Source organism: Papilio machaon, chromosome 1 (assembly GCF_912999745.1).
Source record: "Papilio machaon chromosome 1, ilPapMach1.1, whole genome shotgun sequence".
Taxonomy (NCBI): Eukaryota; Metazoa; Arthropoda; class Insecta; order Lepidoptera; family Papilionidae; genus Papilio; species Papilio machaon.
In genome coordinates this window covers 7,061,234-7,083,080 of record NC_059986.1, presented here as the reverse complement: position 1 = coordinate 7,083,080, position 21,847 = coordinate 7,061,234, and the positions used below count along the sequence as shown (strand labels likewise).

Sequence of the window (21,847 nt, the reverse complement as noted above, 5' to 3'; positions counted from 1 at the left end):
AATTGAGCGCTACTATTGGATATGTTATTGACGTAGATTTGCGATCGTAGCAACGAACTGATATTTGGTATTGTTATTAAAGGCGCGCCTCGGCCGGACGTGCGCCGCCTGCCAAGCGCCTTCGCCTCGCGCCCACCCGATACGCTGTAGCCGTATGCCGCCCTCATGTACCTATCGTTTAGGCTTTTTATATTTTTCTTATGTAAATACGTTCTCATATCCGATGAGCTTTATTTATGTGGGAATCGTTTTAGCGAGATAAGTCTTTCTCCCGTACCGACGGTCACGTTTATATATTGTATCGGGTGTAGCTTTCTCTTTTTGTTTTGATTTATTTTTTCCTATTTATCTCCCGACTATTTTTCTTTCATAACCTCTTTCACATATCTTTCAACAAACTGAAGAAATATCACATATTTTCTATTTTTTCCTTCATCGCTCAACTTTTTAACTTATTCAGATGTGAGAATGCAAAAATGACAACTTTATTAAAAAAATATCCACAAAAATCATTAAACAATAAAAATAGGACAAGTATAGGTACTTCAAGTGGTCTATGTAAATAAATTTTTCATTAAAACAAGTATCTTAATTTTTTATGAAAAGCAATACACTACGACGGGTCCCAGTTCAAAGAAACATAAACTGAATATATGAAGTGTCGCTCAACATCAAAGATGTGCGCCTGCGCCGGAGTGCTGTTCAAACGTCTTCAAGGGTTTCAGCGCGGTAAACAGTAGCCACATGTGTGGAGTAAAGCGTAACACGTAAGCGGGAAACAATTCTTAAAGAGATTACTAAAAAATGACTTTAACAGCCAATATTATACTATTACAATACTATTTTACATTATACGAATAATACCAAATATAAATAAAACATATCATGGAGTCTGAACTGAATACTTAGAGAAGCCTTTGCGGGGAGTGGCGATAAAATGAAGGCATTTCAACTATCGTACGTATTTTTTGTTTCACAAATGCTGCGTCTACGAATTATAATACTCTAAATTGACATAACCATTTTCACAATCTAAGTATATCAAACTTTGTGTAGATAGGTCAAAAATTAACAAATTCGTGAAAATAAAATTAAAGCTCATAACTTGTACCACGCTGTTAGAGAGGCGCACGCGCATGGCGGTCTCCTTTGATGTCACGAGGGTAGTTATGAAAATTAATAAAGCAACGTGTAATTGCTTCCGATAAGATGTTACGCACAGCGCGGCAGCACACGCTTTTTTGTCAAAAACATTTAAGATTTAACAGGAACCAAGAGCCCTGTTAGTTTAGATTGTTGCTCCTCTTTTAAGGACTCATTGAAAACATCTTATAATGCTTATCTAACCGCATTTAATATTATTTAAAAGTCAACCCTTAAACAATTTTTCCTGTCACAGAAATAGGGCATGTAAGTCCTGCTAAAGTACATACCCATATAATATATTGATGCGAAAATGAAGCATTGATCAGTGAATCAGCTTTTCGGTGGGAGGAATTTAAGGGCCTGCAACCGCGACAAGGTAGGCGTTTTTTTTTTTTTTTACTAAATAGTACAATAGAACACATAGCTAGTTATGAATGTACAACCAGATTAAGTAATACTCCACTCTGAATATACTTATAATATATAGATAAATACATTAAGCTACTGTAAAATCTCAGTAGCTCTTATATGCTATGTCTAAATAGTTTCAATTAAGAACTCAAAGCAATATGAAGCGCCACCTGTCGATATCCGATAGCGTTATCTGGCAGTGTACAGCGCAACTCAAGTCGGCGGTAACATTAAAGTTGCGCCCACTCTTAGCTACCTTACTTAGTTAAGCATCGCTCTCACTTAGCCTGGCGCCACTCTCACCGCACCAGCTCCTCTATCTATTATTAGAACTTTATCAGTTTAAAAACATTGTTTAAACAAGTGTAGGTGTATTGTTACTTAAAAATTAATGAAAATTAAAGTTCTAAGAATGACAAACATTATGGAACTCAAGGGTTGTTTTTCAAACTGCTATTGCCAGTAAAGAAAAACTTATTAAAATCACCATTAGAACCTCTATATTGGAGATCGAATTGAGAAATACGCGATGAAAAAGAAAACAGCGCCATGCATGCAATCAGCCAGTGATACCATTTGGTAGGTATACGATTTCGAAACAAATACCTATCGCAAAAATAATAAATATCTGCATGGACATAACAGGTAAGTAATCTCTTGAGAGTGTATTTGACTTCGTACAACCCTTTTAATCTAAACCATCGTGAGAAATGTTGATTTTTTTCCCGTATAAAATAAAGCCAATGTTCGAAATGATTACGTATAATTCTCAGGCGTTGCACAAAGAAGGCTGACATGCCAACACGCCAATCACATTCAGATGAATCATTACGTATTCCCTCAGAACACCTCGACCCGTCTCCAGAATAATATTAAAAGGAAGCCTATCAATAAAACCGAACTTAACGTGTCCCGAAATAAAACACTTTGTTATTAAGTTGACAAGCAACCGTAAAAATGTTCCTTTAAAATGTAAAATAAACAGATCAATCATGTTAAAGCGATCCCACCGGGCTCGAGCGATCCCCGAAAAGAAGCCTACGTAAGCGTCTATTATAACGCACAGATGTTGCCATAAGACCGATTTTGTACAGCGTCCTTGTCACACACGTTACAAATGTAACACCAAAAGGGACGGAAAATAAAAGTGATACGTATTTTTTATTTTTATTCGAAATAAGAATTGTTCTACATTCGAGAGAGTGATTGACACGCGGTCGCCGGCGGCCCCACCTCCCCATGACGCCGCAAGATGGCCTTAACAGCATTATCATTTTATAATTTATTACGTTAATTACGGAAAGGCCGTATTAAAAATGAAACAAAAGTACATTTCTGCGCGTAAAAAGTCCGCGGACGTATTGCTATACCGTTTCAGGCAAATAAATCTAGGAAGGCGCATCAATCAGGTTGTCGGACGGACGGAAGTCCCGCGTCGTGTTATTATGTAGATCCCTGATTAAAGCTGTTTAAAAAGTAACACACGCGGCTCGCGGCTTTAATATTAACAGGACGGTCTATTTGACTCCTACTCGGGGTTAACATGTCCCCTTTTTTAACGGACGTTATATCGATATTTTATTCTTATTTATACACCCCTAATTTTTACCAAAGAGATTTATTCTATTTGTAAAATTTGTAAAAAAAACCATCTGTTCAGAAAGCTGCAGTAGAGAGTAAACTCATTAATGTTTAATCTAGTCTTAGATAACATTAAGGGCCTTACCATAAAAAAACTTACACAATGTTGGAAATACATTTTAGTTTAAACATACATCATGCCTTGTATACCGTGTACTCTTGCGCCTGTTGGGGAGTTTTGACAAATCTTCACCATTAAAACATTATTATGCGTATGTTTGAGAAATGCGATCTTTACCTATAAATTATGAAGTACTTATACCTAGTATAGTATTCGTGAAGTGGAAGCAATTCCGCATTTCGTCTGATGAGTGTGGTGCCGGAGGCCTAATTTTAGTCCTCTTTCCCTTCCCACCCTTTTCTTATAAGGAAAGGATGGGAAGGGGAGGTGGACTTGATGAAGGAGGAGATGCATAGGAAGATTAAATATTCTCTTTTTGTGCGTCTCCTCTTTCGTCGATTGGGGGTAGGCAACACATCTGCAATTGCGGATGTCTATGGGCAGCGGTCGCTTCGCCATTTCGCCGAATTCATGTGGCCGCTTGCTCGTTTGCCATCTTGTAATTAAAAAAACACGTATTTAACTAAATTGTGTCTAATAGTATTTTTTGTAGTAATACAGTTAAAATCTTAAATAGAAGAGCTGTTAATATATCGATATTTGAACATCCCTATATCGCTAGGGTTGTCAAACAACGTGTTCACTTATGTATTCATGACAGGCCATATAGCAATAACATGTATCGGTGCGTTATAATTGAACCCTGCGCGGGACGACGTGAGAAGACTGGACATCTGCTAATCTTCGGACCTCGCCTCGCCCGCATACAATCCGATGTTTCACGAGATAACACTAACCAATTAAAGACGACCATGTAAAACAAAGACCCACATAAATCTACAATCAATACGGGAACATGATTCAATTATTATACGAATAGATTTATACTACTCATTTCATGTTTCCTTAAATAGATGATTAAGGAAATCATGTTGGAATGACATGTAAACATAGGCAGCACTCGGTACGATAACTTCTGTCACGCCTAGGGTAGAATAATTATCAAAAAGTAAGCGAAAAAATTGAATTCACTAACTGTATTTTGTATCAGTGGTTTTTAAAAACAAAAGAATTTTTTTTACATTAATATTACCAGCGATAAATCGTGTTTATCACATCAGTATATCAGGGACTAATGTACCAACTCGTACATAAGTATAACAAAGCAAGTAACGTCTAAGTTAGTAAGCCACATTATCTCTTATTGCTAATCGAATAAGGGATTATCGTGGCTAACTTAGGCTCGTTCTCCAAACTCGGCCCATTTGGATCCATCGAGCGTGTGAATTTACAACCAACTTAACAAATATACTAAGGCAACATCCGTCGACTATCCTACCCGAGAGACTTGAATGACTCTTGCCGAACAAACTTAGTGCCACAGATCGCTCTCGACGTATACAAACGTTACACCAGTTCAACAGTAGATAAGCTGGATTCTTCGGATTGAATTAGTCTGTGACGATCTTCGAGTTAAAGGTTGAACGCTCGGATATACCTATAGATCTGAGGATAAGTGAAATGGGGATTTGACGCGTATTTCGACGCGTTTCCTCGCGCTTCACTCGTGACGGTAATCCGTCGGCGTACTCGCAATTGAAACGAAGCCGACTCTAAAACATTGGCTTAGCGCTTCGCGTATCGCTCGAAAACTCTGTCTCTAACTTGTAATTTAAGACTTAGGCGCCGAAATAAGGCAAATTCGCGACTCGAATAGAAATCAAGGAGGTATTCAAACATACATATGTATTTATTCGTGAAACTTTTCGAAGGCAATTTTGAAACTGTAAGTTCGAGGGATATCACGATCAGTGTTTGAAGGATTGACGTCCTTCGACTGGCTTCTAAGGACGTGGTCACCGACGTAATCCTTATTTATGGTAAGACGCCTCACGACGACGACGCCGCGCCGGACTGTCTATTTGTCAGCCGGCAGCGCACGAGCCGGTATCAATCTCCGGCCAAGCTTAGCGCGCATCGACCGCCACTCCCGACCGGCCATCCATTACACATCTCATACATCGTGCCTCCTTTATCGTAACAATTATTCTCCTCATATTACGACCGGTCCATACATCTGTAATAAAGGCACAATAACATTCGGACCATAAATTGACCACACGTAAACAAAACGGCCACCCCTCGAGTTTGTACATAACGATATCATTCGGTGACCGATAGCCAGTTTGTCCGTTACGAGATCGCTCTAAATGCCTAACGACAATCGGCCATCTTTCATTATTACGACTCTATTTTGGCAAGTCATAACGAGGCGGGTGTGATCGTTCCGGGCGGTCAGTGGTGACCATTATACTTCTATTACGCCCCTGGTCTTTTTTTCATCGGTCAGTACCGGCCGGCCCTCATGCGGGGTGTCGCGAGATAATATCGTAAATTATAACCCAATTCCGTGGATGTTACAACTTGACATGAAAAGGTTTCGAGAGGATATAGAGCGCATGTCGTTAATGATATTTATAAATGAAACCCACTTAATATGAGAACATTCGAACGTTTGACATTGCTTTACTATTAACTAATATAAATATTTCAAAGGAGAATTATAAAATTTAATAAGCTTCATAAATCATTACGTATATGACATACAAACATACATGTTTATCTGATTGGTTATAACTGTGTCGTTTTCCCTATTGCGATATTTTAAATTGACGGAAATTTCAATATTTCTAGAGAAAATAAAGACAAGTAAGGATACGAAAATTCAGAAATTTCTAGAGAAAAAGTCACAATGACTTTATTTGAACCTAAATGTCATTTAAATCAAATAAAAAGTTAAATAAAAAACCTCTTATGAGATTTGCTTCAGACAACTTACTTATTTATGTTCTCAACAACTCCATTAAAAATTGCTTAGACCACTTAAAATTCGGCATCATTAGTAAAGGATGCTCAATAGCAAAAACTAACTGTACCATCGAACTTATAGTTTTAAACACACTTATCTTTCTTTAATTTGCATTAAGATTTCGAAAGCTTCTGTTGACAAATATTAACCATACTTTTGACTTTAAATCGCATTCTAAATATTTATCTAGTCCGTTTAAATGACGATTATAAAATTTAAAGCTGTTGCGGGTTGTCGCGCGCCGACCCCCCGTCGCGGCCATTCTCTACCCACAGCCTTTGTGACGTCAATAGTTTTGATATTTAAAACCTTGTGTCACTACATGGAAGATTAATCAAATTTAAATACCGTTCACACCGTGAAATTGTTGACGATTTAGCAACAAAATTCCGGATAGAATTATCATATTTTTAAGTACAGAGCCTACAAAATTAAAGACTATGGTCTAAAAATACTTTTCAAACATTAATTATGAAAATTAGGAGAAATATTGACATAAAAGAGTTACAACTAACAGATCAAGCTAAGTTAAACTAATGAAAAAATTCAAGTCCTGAAGACGTTTTAATTAAATTAAACTAATTAGTAGTGAATATAGTTTTAAAAGGAATTATAAGAACCATATAAAAATAACTATAGATCAAGATACGTCGGTCCTTGTATATTAAGGTAATAGAAAAAATGTTTAACAACAACGGGCAATGCCAGTGGTCAAACAGTGCGTCACAATGTATATGAGCCTTTACTTTCTTATTCATCTGAGTATGCAAATAAAAACTTTTTTTATTCTTTCTATTGTTTAAATCGTAATCTTACTCTACCAATATTTTAGTTCCCTAAGAAGACGTTTATATTGTGTAAATAAAATGTATATCAAATCATTGAATATAAGAGAATGGAGTAAAATCCAAATCTTCATTTACTGGGTATCTTATATATTTACCGAAATCGTTAGTGACAAGTATATAATCTAGTAACACATATATACATTGTCGGTGATTATACTTGACAACAGTTACAAGGAAGAAATCATAGTACAATGAGAAATGGGAGCAAACGTACATATATACCGTAACCTTAACAGATTTACATGAAGCCCGACGTAGCGAGTGCGACTGAGCTGCGATATGCGAATTGGACTGCAAATTGCACTCTAATACGATCTTCAGCTTTCTTGCCGCCATTTTTCTTTGCAACCGTTAATACATGAACATTAGAGCTACGAAGTAGTAAGCTCTGCGAATGATTTATTTACGATATTACTTAGTGTGAAAACATCGTACTATGACTATATATTATATATATATATTATATGTTTCACCATAAATATGTATCACCACAATTCTTTCGGTATATGTACTTCCTTTTTTATTGGTAAAAATCGCATTATGCAAGCCTTCGCATATTAATGTTTTAATAACCATGATTTTTCAAAATCCGCGCACGGTATAAAAGGGTTGACTTATGTTTAAGCTAAAATGTATTTGAAACACTGTCTAAGTCTTTTATGGTAAGGCCCACAATACGCAGTTTAATTTAATTTATGCCTATTAGAATTAAGTATAGTAAATAAAAAATTAAAACGTACATTAAGTATTTGCTTCTGTTCTTCAAGAATTCTAATTCTTTTTTCAAATAGTAATGTAACAAAACGTTTGTATTTTAAGTACCACTATCTAAGTCACCTTTACCAATACAAATCATTTTATTATTTAATCAATCAATCAAGTTCTTGGTGGAATCACTCGAGTGATAAATCACAAGCAAACATTGATTTTACGAGCTATGACAAATCCGAATTACAATCATAACCTTTGTCCAGCGCATTCTCGACGCATTCGGTCCAATAAAATAACTCATGTCCAATTTATGTTAATATAATAAATAGACACATAAATAATTCTGAGTGAAGGCATAGCGGAAGGTTAAAATTTATGTTGATAATAGTACTATCTTAGAAGGTAATGTAAAGAGCTCTTTGGACAACTTTGATATACGTACGTACTCAGTATCCGGCATAACGTATTTACAATTAGGTACATGTTACAACATTGCATTTTATCTGAACAACAATTCTTAGAATTTCAAACATTTCCGTGAAGAAAAAAAAGTTCTCTGTAGTATTAAATTAAATAAGTATAAACATGTCGCAATCATTTCCAACAATTTACATAACTCGAGGCGTCTTCTTTCAGAACGAAAGTGATCCCCGGACAAACCCCGACCGCAACAATAATGCAAATAATTGTATCAAAGTAGGGTTATTTGGAAGGAAAGAGCGACAAACCGACAGATGCTCGCGGCATCTTGCGGCGAGGAGCGTCGCGTGTGACGCTTTCGTGACGCTTCCGTGACGCTTTCGTCTTTCTGCGGTTGCAGTACCTCTTAAAATCAAATTTCGGTTGAGAATGTCATACATGAAATTACAGAGTACAAGTTCTGAAAGGTATACCTTACGTAGCACAAAGGTGCCAACGGATTAATAAGGGCGGTATAACAACGGCTCTTGCGTTCTTGTGGTTAAAAAAGCCATATAATTTATCCCGTAACTTTCATCCATTATAGTATTTATTATTGGATTGTATTGTTAGTTAGTTGTATATAAAAACCAATTGTTTATTAGTTTTTTAACAATAGCTAGGATGAAGATTTCATCATAGAAGATATAGTAACCTTTTTAAAAAGAAAATCGCAATATATCATAATTTTTCACTTGACTCTATCTGAGAATCAATATACTCCACACAATCAATATTCTGTGTACACGTTCAATCTTGAAAAACATAATCGTCATTCTATTAATTTCATACTAAATTGTAAACATATCTTGCACAATGTTATTTACATTTTAAAAATACCATCTCATTATTATGCGGATTGTTCACTTATTAAAAGAAATGTTGTTCATTTATTACACGGTCTGTATAAGAAACAGCTGATGCCTTGTTTTTCAGTTTCAAAACAATCACTGAGTCCAATTTCTTTACAGATTGTAGGCGTTTTAACTGGGGATTGTAGGCGGAGCAGCGGAGTTTATTAATCGGGTATATTCCTTCTTTTTCTCGAAGGATGTCACCTCCATTAGCTTCCGGAGCGTCGTGATGAGAAATTAATCCGGGGTGGGCAGGTGCTAGCGCAGGTGGCGCTCCGATCTCGAAACGATCGACATCGTCTAATCCAACCCCTAGTACACAGGTGACAAAAGATATGTCTTTAAATGTCTATAAGTGACAACTTTGTTATATACTAGCTATTGCTCACGACTTTCTTTATGAGAAAAGCAAATACACAAACTATATCTTAATTTTCTCTAAATGAAGTAAGCCACTTTTAACGTAGACGCAAGCGTAGATATAGACGTAAACTTAAGCGTAACAGTCTTATTCCGGTAGGAATCATTTATAAATTACATACTTAGTAAGAATATTTTTTTCATTTGACTCAGATGTTACTTGAAAGAAATATATGAGGCACATTAAATGCTGTTAGCCTTTGTACTTATCTAGGAAGGTTCCGTATTGTTCATTGAGACAATTTAAAATTGTCATCTTGTTTATGTAAAGCGGTTTCAGCTGTGAAAGCCCGTAGAAGCGTCTGAGAAGCAACGGGCGGCGGGCGGGTGGCGTGCGACGGGGCGGGTGAGCACCTAATCCGGACATATCTCGGTACATCGCTAGCGCGCCGCGGCGGGACTTAACAGAAGCCCCGCGCAGATGCTTATCTCAATAACAGTTTTATTTATTTTTGCGACCGCCTGATCCTCTCTCGCTGCGAGATGAGAATGGAGGAAGAAGCGCGGCGAACGCGAGCGCCGGTTGAGCGCGATGCACGTGTCAACTTATATAACTTGAAATGCCAGCTTAAACAAAAAAAGATTCGGTAGTATATCGAAAACTATGAAAATCCTGAAATAAATACAGTTAAAAGTTGCAGTAATTAAAAGATAAATTGGTGCAACCTTATTTATGGTTCAATTCTTGTGAGTTCAAATATAAAAAAAGTGCGATAGCGTTCAACGTCTAACGCCGCACAAAATTTTGTAAGACTGTCAAGTGGAAACGACTCGAGCGCACTGCAGCGACATCTAATTAGGTCATTTGGCGTAATTGCCGGCTCTAGATTGGTTTTTTCGCGTCAACAACGTCCCATGAGGCAACGGAGACGTTTGGTCTAATGAACACGTCTGGCTCGAGGTTGAAATAAAAATTTTGCGGCCCGCTCTTCACGCGCGCCCTCGCAGACCTCTTAATTACCTTTTGTGCCTTTTTACACTAATACACCAGGCGTAATTAACCAGAGGGTCGCAACAATGTCACCATTAAATTGTCGAAACAAATGAAAGCACATGGTTTATTCGAAAGATTTTGATCCAATTCTATGATCATAACGGCAAGAGAAAATAGGTAGATAAAAAGTTACGAGTATCAAATAAAACTTAAAGGAATAATACGGAGAATTAAAATGCAATTTGAATTTCGATTCAAATCGACACAATTTTAGCTACAAATGAAATAAGTTTAATAAATAATATTATTATATTTTTAAAAATTAATTTCACTGGATTCGAGTTCTATGATGGGTGGGTGATCCCGTCTCCTGTCTCTCTGCCTCAGCTCGTCATAGAGGAGTACGAGATTTTCGTAGTGATCACTAGAGGCGTCGAGCAGCTCAGCGCAGGCCCTTATGGTGGCCGCCTGCCGATCGTTCTCCGCTTCCATCGTCCGGATGGTTGCTTGACGCACTGCGAACACTTCTTCAGTCATGGTGTCTAATCTGATGACAAAAAGTAGAATTCACGTTGTTATAAGAAAGTACGTACTTGAGTCTACAAAGTCTTTCTATGCTATGGTCTTTATTAGGTATTATAAGATGGGTGTCTGTAAATGACGATGTTGCCTTTTAAATGTAGAAAATTATGTAAAACCACCATAATATAATTATCTACCAAGAGTTGTAAAACTAACGTGTTCTGAATTTGAATACATAAGATAAAGTAGTTCGCTATATAATATACTGTTCGTAAGAAACGGGATTCTTACCACGATTAAGCTGTTTGAGCTCCCAATATTTTGCGGCCCGTAGGCAGTAGTTTTTCGACAACAAAAAGTAACATCGAGTGCGGTCTTAATGTGCAATGAGAACGAGGACAGTGGTTGCCAAATCAGAAAGAAGGTTGACCTATACGGCTACCTTTAACATTTTTTCACACTACCGCGCAACACCAGTCAACCCGTGGTCATGACGCAAGCAACTGTGCCAAAATATCGGGATCTCAAACCCATTTCTTACGAACAGTAGGTATATTAGTAAAAATAGCGAGGTTATAGTTCGCTATACATTCATAATCCCTACCTCCCATCTCTACAAAGATCTAACATGCCTATTATTATTAGATGAAAGAAGTTCATGACGCAAACATTACACTACTGTGACATTCATTCAAGTTATAATTTTAATAAGAATGTTGAATTGCTTACATTCGTTTACGAAACTCCAAATACAGACAGAACAGGACAACTACAGTGATAATCACAGCGCCATTGAGAACGGACCAAGTCAGATGTTGGCTCAGCAAGTGAAAGCGTTGCACCCGAACCTTGGGTACCACGTCCCATATCGAGAAGCCGGGGACGAGCAGCGCCAGGGGCAAACCGAACACCACCGCGGTGCACAGGATCACCGTGTAGTCGAACTCGGAACTGCTGTTCGACATTCTTTGATGTTTTTATCACATTGTATAAATTTTGAACCAACGACACGACACACGTCACACGACAAATGTCACAGAGTTGAGAATTGACTTGCGTCAGTCAAATTGCTTAAATAATTCTTCTGTGAAATGCAATAGATAATGTAAATTTAAGTTAAAAACTCGGAAAGGTCGACGCAAATTATGAAAGAACCTAAAGTATTGAAGATCTTGATGGACAACGACAAGTGGTGAAGAATATTAAGGATCGGGAAATTGCTAAAAGAAATTAAACAACTACTAATTACTCTTTTCAAAAGGTTTTGTTCCTACCATATATGATACTAGCTGTCGCCCGCGACTCCGTCCGCGCGGAATTAAAAAAAAAATAAGTAACCTATGTGTTCTTCCAGACTATGTTCTACATCTGTGCCAAATTTCATCAAGATCCGTGGAGCCGTTCCGGAGAACCTTCAAACAAACATCCATCTAAACATTCGCATTTATAATATTAGTAAGATTATCACCCATAGGAGGGGGGCGTGGGTGTAAGCGGCCGAGTGTCCGTCACATGTGACGTAAGCACGGCCACTCGCGCGGCATATCAATTTCGACTCCGGTACACACAATAAAATCATACGGTCTCCGGAGAGGGCTTAAACGATTCGCCGTTTTGTCTCGGCCCCAGCTGCGTAATGGCCGAAGCAGGAAAAAATTGTCAGCAAGAAAACGCGAGGGTAGTCCGGGTTTATGTGCGCGCGCCAGATGGCGGTACGAGCGACGCGCTCCTAACGGCCTCTGCTTACCTCGCAAAAGCCGCGCCAATTTTATTTATCGAAAATATAAAGCGATTTGCGGAGCGACCTCGTAAAGTCCGCGCTCGATTTATGACCAGCGCAAGACGCGCTGTAACAACCGCGCCTCTCCTTAAAACTTGTCATCGTAGTCACTTTTGCTGCTTTAGTGTCGCTTGAAAGGTACGTTCCCATATATAAAATCCCGTCGTTACAAGGGCTCACACCTTATGTACTTACTTTACGACCCTAACGGTTGATTTCCACAACCTATAGAAAAACGATAGACGAGCATAAAATGACTTTTCATAGTTCTATGTATGGCTTAGTTAATAACTTAATAAAAAACTATGGTAACTCAACGTAAAACGATGCCCTAAGGATTGTAAAAGTTATAAAAGAGCACCCATGTAGGTGATTCGAGGGCCGCGACATTGCGTGTCGAGGTTCGTTGTCCGTTGTTCGCAACTCTTAAGTATCAATCACTTTAGATAATTTGAACAATCAAATCATGTTATTACCCTTGTCTAGACCTTTTTAATATCATTAAGAGTCGTTTGCATTTAAATAATAATAAAGCAAAGACACGTCTTGTAACTTAGTGACCAGTGGCAGTAAGTAAAAGATTAGGGTCAACTCTAGTCGCATGTAGAGATGATGTGCCAAGAGAGTAGCCCGTAGTGATATATTTTATTTTCTTTAGAAGACACGTACATTATTAGCACTATCTGATTAATTACTTTGGCCACTTACATTACTGCCGTTATGTGAATTTGGATACTACAATATAAAAATGTATCAGGAAATTTTCCTGCCATAATATATATAATAAACGATTCATAACTTCTCATAACATAACCAAGCCAATCGATTACCGCGTTAAGTAGCAACGAAATTAATTAGGAAACCTTTATTAACCATATGCCGATAATAAAACGCAATCAAACCGAAACAGTTGCCGTATTAAGAAAACGCAATAGTTTCGATTCCATTGTTGTAGTAATTGGCGCCGAATTCATTACGTTTATGACGGACAAATTGTTTCGGTGAATCACATATCAATTTACTTAATAGATTGCTTTTATGTTATCGACATGATACTATTATGAGATTGTGTTCGTGTACTCAAATACGTTAATATTTGTTTAATGATGATTGATATTTCGATTAAAGATTTGTAGCTTTATATTATCTGTGGTAGAAATTTTAAAAAATTTAAAAGCTCTTGTTTAAATTAGGTTACTACCAAAGATTAGAAAGGTGAATAAATCGAAGGTAAAGTAAATTAATCCTTTACGCATAATTAAAGGAAAATGAAACAACAATTAAAGTTATAAATATATTTATTTTCTAGTATAATCTATAAATTTATAAATCAGTCACCATAATATATTCGCTGATAAATAATATCATAGAGGCTACAAAAGTCTAAAAGCAACGACATTAAATTAATAAATATGGAGATATTACTTATTGAAGGTAATGTTAAAATAGGTTTCACATAATTTCCCACTTCCATTGAATTCGATTGTAAATATATTTCGCCGGTGGGATTTCACAATAACATACAATTGACGTATTAAAAAATACACATGTTATATTGTAACGTTAGCAGCGTCAAATATTACGTAGCTGTCAAATTATACAAAAATCTATAATTTTATAGAATTTTTGTGATCATTACACAGTCTGATTAAATTCAATCTAACTTGTTACGACCGTCCGACTAAATTAATAACATTGCAAAATAATCTTTGTTCTGAACATGATTTTTTTTATTTTCATGATATCACGATTTTTATTAAATATTTGAATAAAAGCGCATTAAAATAATAATAAATAATTTTTACAGTTTTAAGTGTAACAAATTTTCCTTGTACAGTCGCGGAAATCCGAGGTGTTTCACTTATAGATAAATTGCCTTTTTTGCTGTAACAAGAGCCCCTTACAAATAACCAATAAGGCGGTAATGAGTTGCGCAAACGACAAGGTAATAGTAAAAATAATAAAAAAGCAAAAAGCTGTGTACAACTGACCGATCTCTTTTCGTACATTTAAAAGTCGCGTCCTATTGGTTTTTGTTCCGCGTCGTCGTGTTCAAACGACTGTAGCTATTAAGGTGGTACACCGCCAGATTCCCCAATTATACAATCACTGCCAATTTGACTTTTATGTATACAAGTGGAATAGCTTATACTCTTTGCTTGCATCAAAAAATGCACCTTTTTAATAAAATTTAGCAATAATTTGCTATTTTTTAAATGAGTGTATTAAAAATATTATGCATTTAATGTGTACTTTGATTTCTATGTTTCAAGTCTATTTTGTTGCCTTTTATTGGTACTATTTGATTAATCACTTTACTTATACGTTTACGTGTTAAATATTTTTGTATGTTAACACTAAAGCACAAGAAATCAGATCTAATTTGCCAAATTTTAAGTTTTTTTTAAATTATATTTTGCGATCGGTACAAAAAAATAAAATTACTATAAAAATATACAAAATAAACTTCTGTCGTTTTTACTGAGTCTAAGAGATCCTCAAATAATACATAATTTACCTATACACATATGTCAAACAAAATTTCAACTAATATACATTCAAATAAAATTGTATAAATAAATCTCAGCTTTTACATACAGAAGTGAATCATTTTATCAAGAAATTATTTAAAGATTTTCGATTAATGACTCTTTTTAGTCATTCATGTTTCCAAAATACTTGGATAGCCCATAGCGTGTTCTTTACGACTTACTTTTATTTAATTCTGAGGTAAAGAACCATTAAAACTATATTGAAAACAACATAATTATGAATACAGTATTTCATACTCCTATTTCATCTCATTATTACAGTTTATTTAATAGTCAAATTAATATAACATTAATTAAAAAAAATAATTATATCTGAGAAGATAGTATGTGTTGACGACTAGATATCATTAATAAAATAAGCAAAAGCACAAATTTTAATTTTTTTTTTTTTTTTGGATTCGAACTACTGGCAACACACAAATAAAGATTCTTTTAATAAGAAATGTACCTATAATATCATGTATCAAATGGTTTTAATCATATTTCTCCTTATATATTAAATAATAACACTAATCTTAGATATTAAGTTTAGGCACACATAATAAGCATTGAGAATATCTTTAGTTGCATATCAAAGGTTACATAGACTAAAAATGGCTTATTTTTAAAAGATAACATGGCTGCCTATAAAAAAACTATAAGTGTCAACTTTTTTTTAATTAAGATGCTCAAAAAATATAAATAGAAATTAAAATAAAAATAATTAAATATTAAAGCATTAAAAATAAAACCCAAAAATGTTGGATTACATTAATTGACTCATATTTGAGGTTAGAAATAGAATGTTTCACTTAATAAATATAAGCAGTTCCTAAATATCACATCATATCAATTTATAATTATTTGATTTTATATACATAAAAGCGATTTGACTTACAAATGATCATATTAAATAATAATTAGATTGTCAACTGCCTCCATGAGACTCGGAACAGAGTCCACTTTCATACCTCGTTTGCGAAGACCATTTAACTCATCAATTAGTTTAGATTTATCTTTTCCCAGTGTTTCCCTGAAATTGAATATAAAATATTATAAGTAATTTCTATAATTTAACGTAAAAAATTACTAAAACAAATTCATAAGTCAAATGTTTTTTCCTATAGGCAAAAAAATTAAATAAACATATAATTAGTTTTTATATTAAAAATGTACATTCCATCATGTTACCGGGAAAGAAAAGCATTTTATTTGTTAAGAAATACGCCAATCAACACCAGTTTACAACACAAAATTGTACCTTCAATCTCTTACTTTCCTCTTATGTTGTCTCACAAAGAAAGTTATTCCAATATTAACTTTATCACTAGAGTCCAAAGTGCCAGTAAATAGAATAATAATTTAGTTAAATTCAAAATATCTTAAATTAAATAATAATACTTACCAAATAGATATACAAGTATGTAACAGTGGTACATAAATGAGCAACAGGTCCGAGTCACTGACAGCTTCATAACGTTTTAGAGCAAGCTGAGCCCAGCGTTCCACCGGGCCAGCCAGCGCGCCGCCGCTCGCCCCTGCACATGCTACTATACGACATAACACGCTCAAAACCACGCGAGATCTGTCAGTATACACCTGATTATAATAAAGAAAACAACATCAAAAACAAACTAATTTTTGAATTAATAGTTGAATATGTTGATGGAAATTTTTAACAAAACAAATGTGCACATTCTAGTTTGCCATCTTGTACTTTAAAAAAATACTAACAAATCGTAACATTTTATTGTATTGGTATGTGGGTTGAATTTAAATTACTTTCCAATCATATTAAACATATCCTGTTATTCATTGGAAAAACATGTTTGTTATCACAATAAATACACCCAGCAAGTAAAGCATGCTTTATCTACTCATGTGACCAACACTAACATTTGTAATGCTCTAAATTACCACATTATTTATCAATTATTAAGCAAAATATATCTATACATTGTCATATCAACCACAAATAATGTAAAAGTAACAATTAAAAACATTTATCCATTGTGTCATGAAACTAGTTCAAATTGGACAATTATTCTATTACTCTATGGGCTTTGCCAATCTAAAATATACTAAAAGAAATGCTTATTCTAAAAAAAGTATATAATTATACATTTGATGCTACATACCATTCATACCTTATATACATGGTATATACTAGACTAAACATGGTATTAAAATGATAAAACAAAGTTACCTTATTCAATAATTTAAAGCTGCTCTCCAAAACGGACAGTGCCTGATCAAACTTGCCTTCATCTATCAGTCTCTTAGCTTCCTTTAGCTCCACTTCTTGGAAAAATGCAATTGACGCAGGTGAATCCCTGAGCCGTGACTCATTGGCTATTAAACTCAACAATGACTCAAATGCCGTACATCTGGTTGATATTAAATTTGGGTCAAAGTTTCCCATTAAAATCTGTAAATAAAAAATTATAAAAGCTTTAATTTAATAGACATTATTAATCTATTAACTTTTAGACATTATCAGTTAAGATCATCTCGATCGAATTGCACGCTAAAGTTACCAAAACCAAATGTTAGATAGATGTAGTAAGGGGACGTAAGCGTTGATATTTCGCTATATCTTGTATTGCGCCGATACCCCGGCGCAGTGTTGATTTTCTCTCTAACATAACAAACAACCAATACTTCATGCTACATCTGTACATAAGAACAGCTACAGACTTAAGACTTACAATGAAAAAATCTAATTAATGATAAAAAGATAAAATAGCGATGATACATTGATTCTTATAAACAAAGGATTAATAAACAAGAATCGACAAACCTTTCTTGGAAATGTTACATTGTTCAATAAAGCTGGAAAATCCTTTTTTAATCCATTATAAAGACACAAAAAGTCTGTATATCGTCTCTCCACATTAGCAGGATCAGGATCAAATGCCATTGAATCTGTAACATCTTGTCGCACTTGTAACATATAAGCTACAAACTTTTTGTCTTTATCTTCGCCTTCCACTGTTCTTGATGAGACAATTTCAAATCTCAACATGTTTTATAAATCTTATGAAAGATCTAAGTCACAAAAATTGTGGTGATTCGATTACAGTAATTAGCACTTAATTAGAACATTCAACATGTAGCATTGTACATATAACAATGATAAATAAAAAGTAAAGTTATTGAATGTGATTTGAAGTTTTTGAAGTAATGACATTGAGTGATAATGACAGTGACACGTAACACTGACAGCTAAAATAAAAATTATTGCCGTTCGATAAAATTTGATTATGATTTATTAACAGTTTCTTATTACTTTTAGGGCGCATTCGACCAAACACGATGTTACACAAGGACGAGGATAACTATAATATGAGGATAATTCTACTCCTTGAATTTATCCCTTGGTCATTATTTGTTTCCGTGTTTTCATCATACTTGCGGAGTAAGTTAATATCTTGGTATTACTACAAAAGTTCTATTGTTTCTTCTAACATGAAATGGAATGGCAATTAAATTTTATAGCGTAATCGTTAAATGTCAAATATGGACTGAAAAGTAACATATTTGCTCTGACAACTTTGTATATTTTATGCCGCGAAAATTGCCCGTGTAGATATTTACTCGCCAGTAGTAGAATTAGTGGTTGGTATAATGTAAAATTACCTTTAATCTTAGTAGTTCGTTGCGAGTATATCCAGTTTGATTAAATCCGCTCTAAATGTCATAAAAAACTCTTTAATAAGAATAAAACTTCATGTTATCTTTGAGAATGTAATAAACATTAGGAACATTCACAGAAAATTAACAATAAGTATTTTTCGTATGGCCTTTTACTTTTCGATAGCTACGAATACCTTTTAACCCTTTACTAAATGGAAATATTGACGTCCACTACTTAGCGATCTATGTCACCAAACACTATGTCTATAGTAGCAATAAGAATAGCTATGTCAGCAAGCATCATCTTCTTACCCATTATAGCCAAACCTGCCAAATGATTATAAGAACATGGTCGTAAATGTACACGATACGGCTTAGAAGTGCCATCAGATACCATATATAATCCTAATTCTCCTTTAGGACATTCAACGGACGTATAAGTAGCTCCGGGAGGAACTACATATCCCTCAGTGCACAGCTTGAAATGATGGATCAGTGCTTCCATCGAGGTTTTCATTTCCTGTCTTAGAGGTAGTGATATTTTTGAATCGTCGGTTCGCACTTCCCCCTCTGGAATAGTATCGATGACTTGGTTTATTATTCTCAGTGACTGGCGCATTTCATATAATCTCAGAAGGTGTCTATCGTAGCTATCTCCAAAGGTACCAACGGGTACATCAAAATCGTATAGATCATATCCATCGTAAGGATGAGCGATTCGTAAATCCCACTTTACTCCAGTACAACGTAACATTGGGCCCGTAAAGCCTAAATTGATTGCATCGTGGGCATTCACAGCGCCTATGCCAGCGGTGCGGGCGTAGTACAACCTGTTGCCAGTGACGAGATCCTCGGTTTCGTCGCACCGCTCCCCAAGCTTGCTGCAGAACTCGTAGACGTCGTCTAAAAAGCCTACGGGTATGTCCATGGTAACACCTCCTGGTTTGAAATAAGCGTTGTGCACTCGAGCGCCACACACTCTTTCGAATAGTTCGTATATTTTTTCTCGCTCCTCGCACATCCAGAAAAATGGAGTTATACCTCCAGCATCTAGCACCGTGCCCGATACGTTCAACAAATGATTTGCTATACGTGATAATTCGGCGCACATAACCCGAATGGCTTTTGCTCTCGGAGGAGCTTCAATATTTAGTAACTTTTCAACTGCTAGGACGAATCCTTGTTCATTCGCCATCGTGGATACGTAATCTAAACGATCCATGAAAGGTAAGCTTTGATTATAATGTTTGCTTTCCATTAATTTTTCTGTAGCTCGATGCAAGAAACCAATGTGAGGGTCTGCACGAACGACAGTTTCACCGTCCAACTCCAAAATGAGCCGTAACACTCCGTGGGCAGCGGGATGTTGTGGACCAAAATTTATCCACATATTTTGAAGTTTTCTTTCCACCGGTCGTACTACTGAATTGTAAATTACATTATAGTATTTGTCTGAGGCTTCGTTTCTGAATATAGTTGGCCCGGATAATTCTTTCAAGTAATCCACGTCGGGATACCAACGGTGCCCATATGATGGTGTATACAATTTTATATGTCTGACATGTTGTAAATTGTAAGCTGAAAATAATTTAAGTAATCGCATATTTACCAATATTAAACGAACTTAAATTCCCAATAACATTCACAACATTTTAAAATCGATATGTCAAATATGACATTATTTAATATTCTTTTTCGTATTTATTATTTCATTAACTGCCAGTATTCTATGCAATATCCTGTTACATCCAACCAAATACTATGTTTTTTTTTATAATAAGGAATTATGTTACTGTTTATTTACAGTACAAAATAAGACAGTGGTGTTTTAGTAAAATTTTATTCGTGACAACTACCACCACTAGAACATCGTTACTAGATCCGTACATGCATACAGGCATACTCGTACAACGACTAAACCAGAACATCTACGTTTGGATGCATACGAGGGAACTCGGAAAACTGTGTGTGTTTAATTTAATTTCCAATTCCCTTTTACTTCCATTTTAATTTTATTTTCTTTATCTTTTTTTTTTGGAGAAGGGGGCAAACGAGCAACGGACCGAAAGTTATTTGATCCGACGCCCATGGACATCCGCATCATTGCTATCTGTCTCATTGTTGTCATAAGGACGGCTAAATATTTACTAATAACCTTGATAAGGTTTTTGATAGGCTATAACATCAGAAGAATAACATGTTGGGTTATTTTCTTCTACCTATTTTTTTTTTAAATATTTTCTGGCCTGGATACTAATCCTTTTGGCGGATCTTCTACCTAAAAATCGTAGTGTTGCAATCCTAAAAACGATTAGGTAAATGTCATTTTAGGATAAAATAATAAATTAAACGCAATTTGGTCGTATATTATATTAATACATCTTTTAGCTGGCTTGATAAAATCCTATTGATAATATTATAATATTGTAGGCATGTAAACAATTTAATTTTTCAGCCATAAGGAATTAAACGTTTTAAGCTTCCCGCTTAAAATCTCTGAGCGGCCAATTCGTAACAGATGTTGTTGGCTCTAACACTGTTAAAAACAAATACTTGAAATCTCTTTAAATCTCAACTATTGATAGTTAATAATTTAAATCAGTAAAGTTAATACTAAAATTCTTAGTAACTATATAGTTGTGTTATAGGTTATGGTTTGTAAAAATAATAACTTTAATTCTAAATTATGTTAAGTTTATTTCAAATTAAAATTAAATTTACTAGAAACTAATTTTATAAATATTACTGAACGAAAAAAATATTAAAGTAAAAGTAAATTACTATCAGATATAAAAAAATAGATAGTCTTATTATAAGTATAGAAAAAGGCAACAAATCACTCAGTCTGTTGTGTAACAAAATGCTCAGAAAATTTTAATATAATTTACATAATATTGTCTATGCAATTTTTTTAATTTGTCTATGAAGTGTAAGAAGCGCCTTTTAACATTTTAATGTACCATTTAGGTATAGTTCTTTTCAAATATCTTACCGGCTTAAAGTGTTACCACAACTAACATTGTG

The 21,847-nt window shown here is 35.0% G+C and overlaps 3 protein-coding genes across 3 annotated transcripts; all 3 read right to left on the bottom strand.

Annotated features, from left to right (window-relative positions):
- Positions 1–10,669: 10,669 nt before the first annotated feature.
- Positions 10,670–11,841, bottom strand: LOC106719779. The gene is made up of 2 exons (XM_014514221.2): positions 11,606–11,841; positions 10,670–10,901 (listed from the first exon to the last, which is right to left on the bottom strand). The coding sequence occupies exons 1-2, from the start codon at positions 11,839–11,841 to the stop codon at positions 10,670–10,672; spliced, it is 468 nt and encodes a 155-aa protein (XP_014369707.1).
- A 4,133-nt stretch (positions 11,842–15,974) lies between these two features.
- Positions 15,975–18,362, bottom strand: LOC106719940 (sorting nexin-20). The gene is made up of 4 exons (XM_014514430.2): positions 17,988–18,362; positions 17,394–17,615; positions 16,593–16,786; positions 15,975–16,220 (listed from the first exon to the last, which is right to left on the bottom strand). Exons 1-4 carry the CDS (start codon positions 18,210–18,212, stop codon positions 16,097–16,099), a joined length of 765 nt encoding a protein of 254 aa, XP_014369916.2. The 5' UTR covers positions 18,213–18,362; the 3' UTR covers positions 15,975–16,096.
- Positions 18,363–18,993: 631 nt separating this feature from the next.
- On the bottom strand, positions 18,994–20,477 carry LOC106719953 (NADH-ubiquinone oxidoreductase 49 kDa subunit). Its single transcript, XM_014514446.2, has one exon. The coding sequence runs from the start codon at positions 20,424–20,426 to the stop codon at positions 19,059–19,061; it is 1,368 nt and encodes a 455-aa protein (XP_014369932.2). The 5' UTR covers positions 20,427–20,477; the 3' UTR covers positions 18,994–19,058.
- Between the last annotated feature and the right edge of the window lie 1,370 nt (positions 20,478–21,847).

Bases quoted from the DNA above. Each gene is read 5' to 3' on its own strand.
- LOC106719779 (XM_014514221.2), bottom strand. From the start codon at position 11,841: ATGTCGAACAGCAGTTCCGAGTTCGACTACACGGTGATCCTGTGCACC. The intron at 10,902-11,605 runs GTAAGCAATTCA...TTTTGTCATCAG, and splicing joins TTGGAGTTTCGTAAACGAAT to ATTAGACACCATGACTGAAG.
- LOC106719940 (XM_014514430.2), bottom strand. From the start codon at position 18,212: ATGTTGAGATTTGAAATTGTCTCATCAAGAACAGTGGAAGGCGAAGAT. The intron at 16,787-17,393 runs GTAACTTTGTTT...TATTATAATCAG, and splicing joins GCTTTAAATTATTGAATAAG to GTGTATACTGACAGATCTCG. The intron at 16,221-16,592 runs GTAAGTATTATT...ATTCAATTTCAG, and splicing joins CATACTTGTATATCTATTTG to GGAAACACTGGGAAAAGATA.
- LOC106719953 (XM_014514446.2), bottom strand. From the start codon at position 20,426: ATGCGATTACTTAAATTATTTTCAGCTTACAATTTACAACATGTCAGA.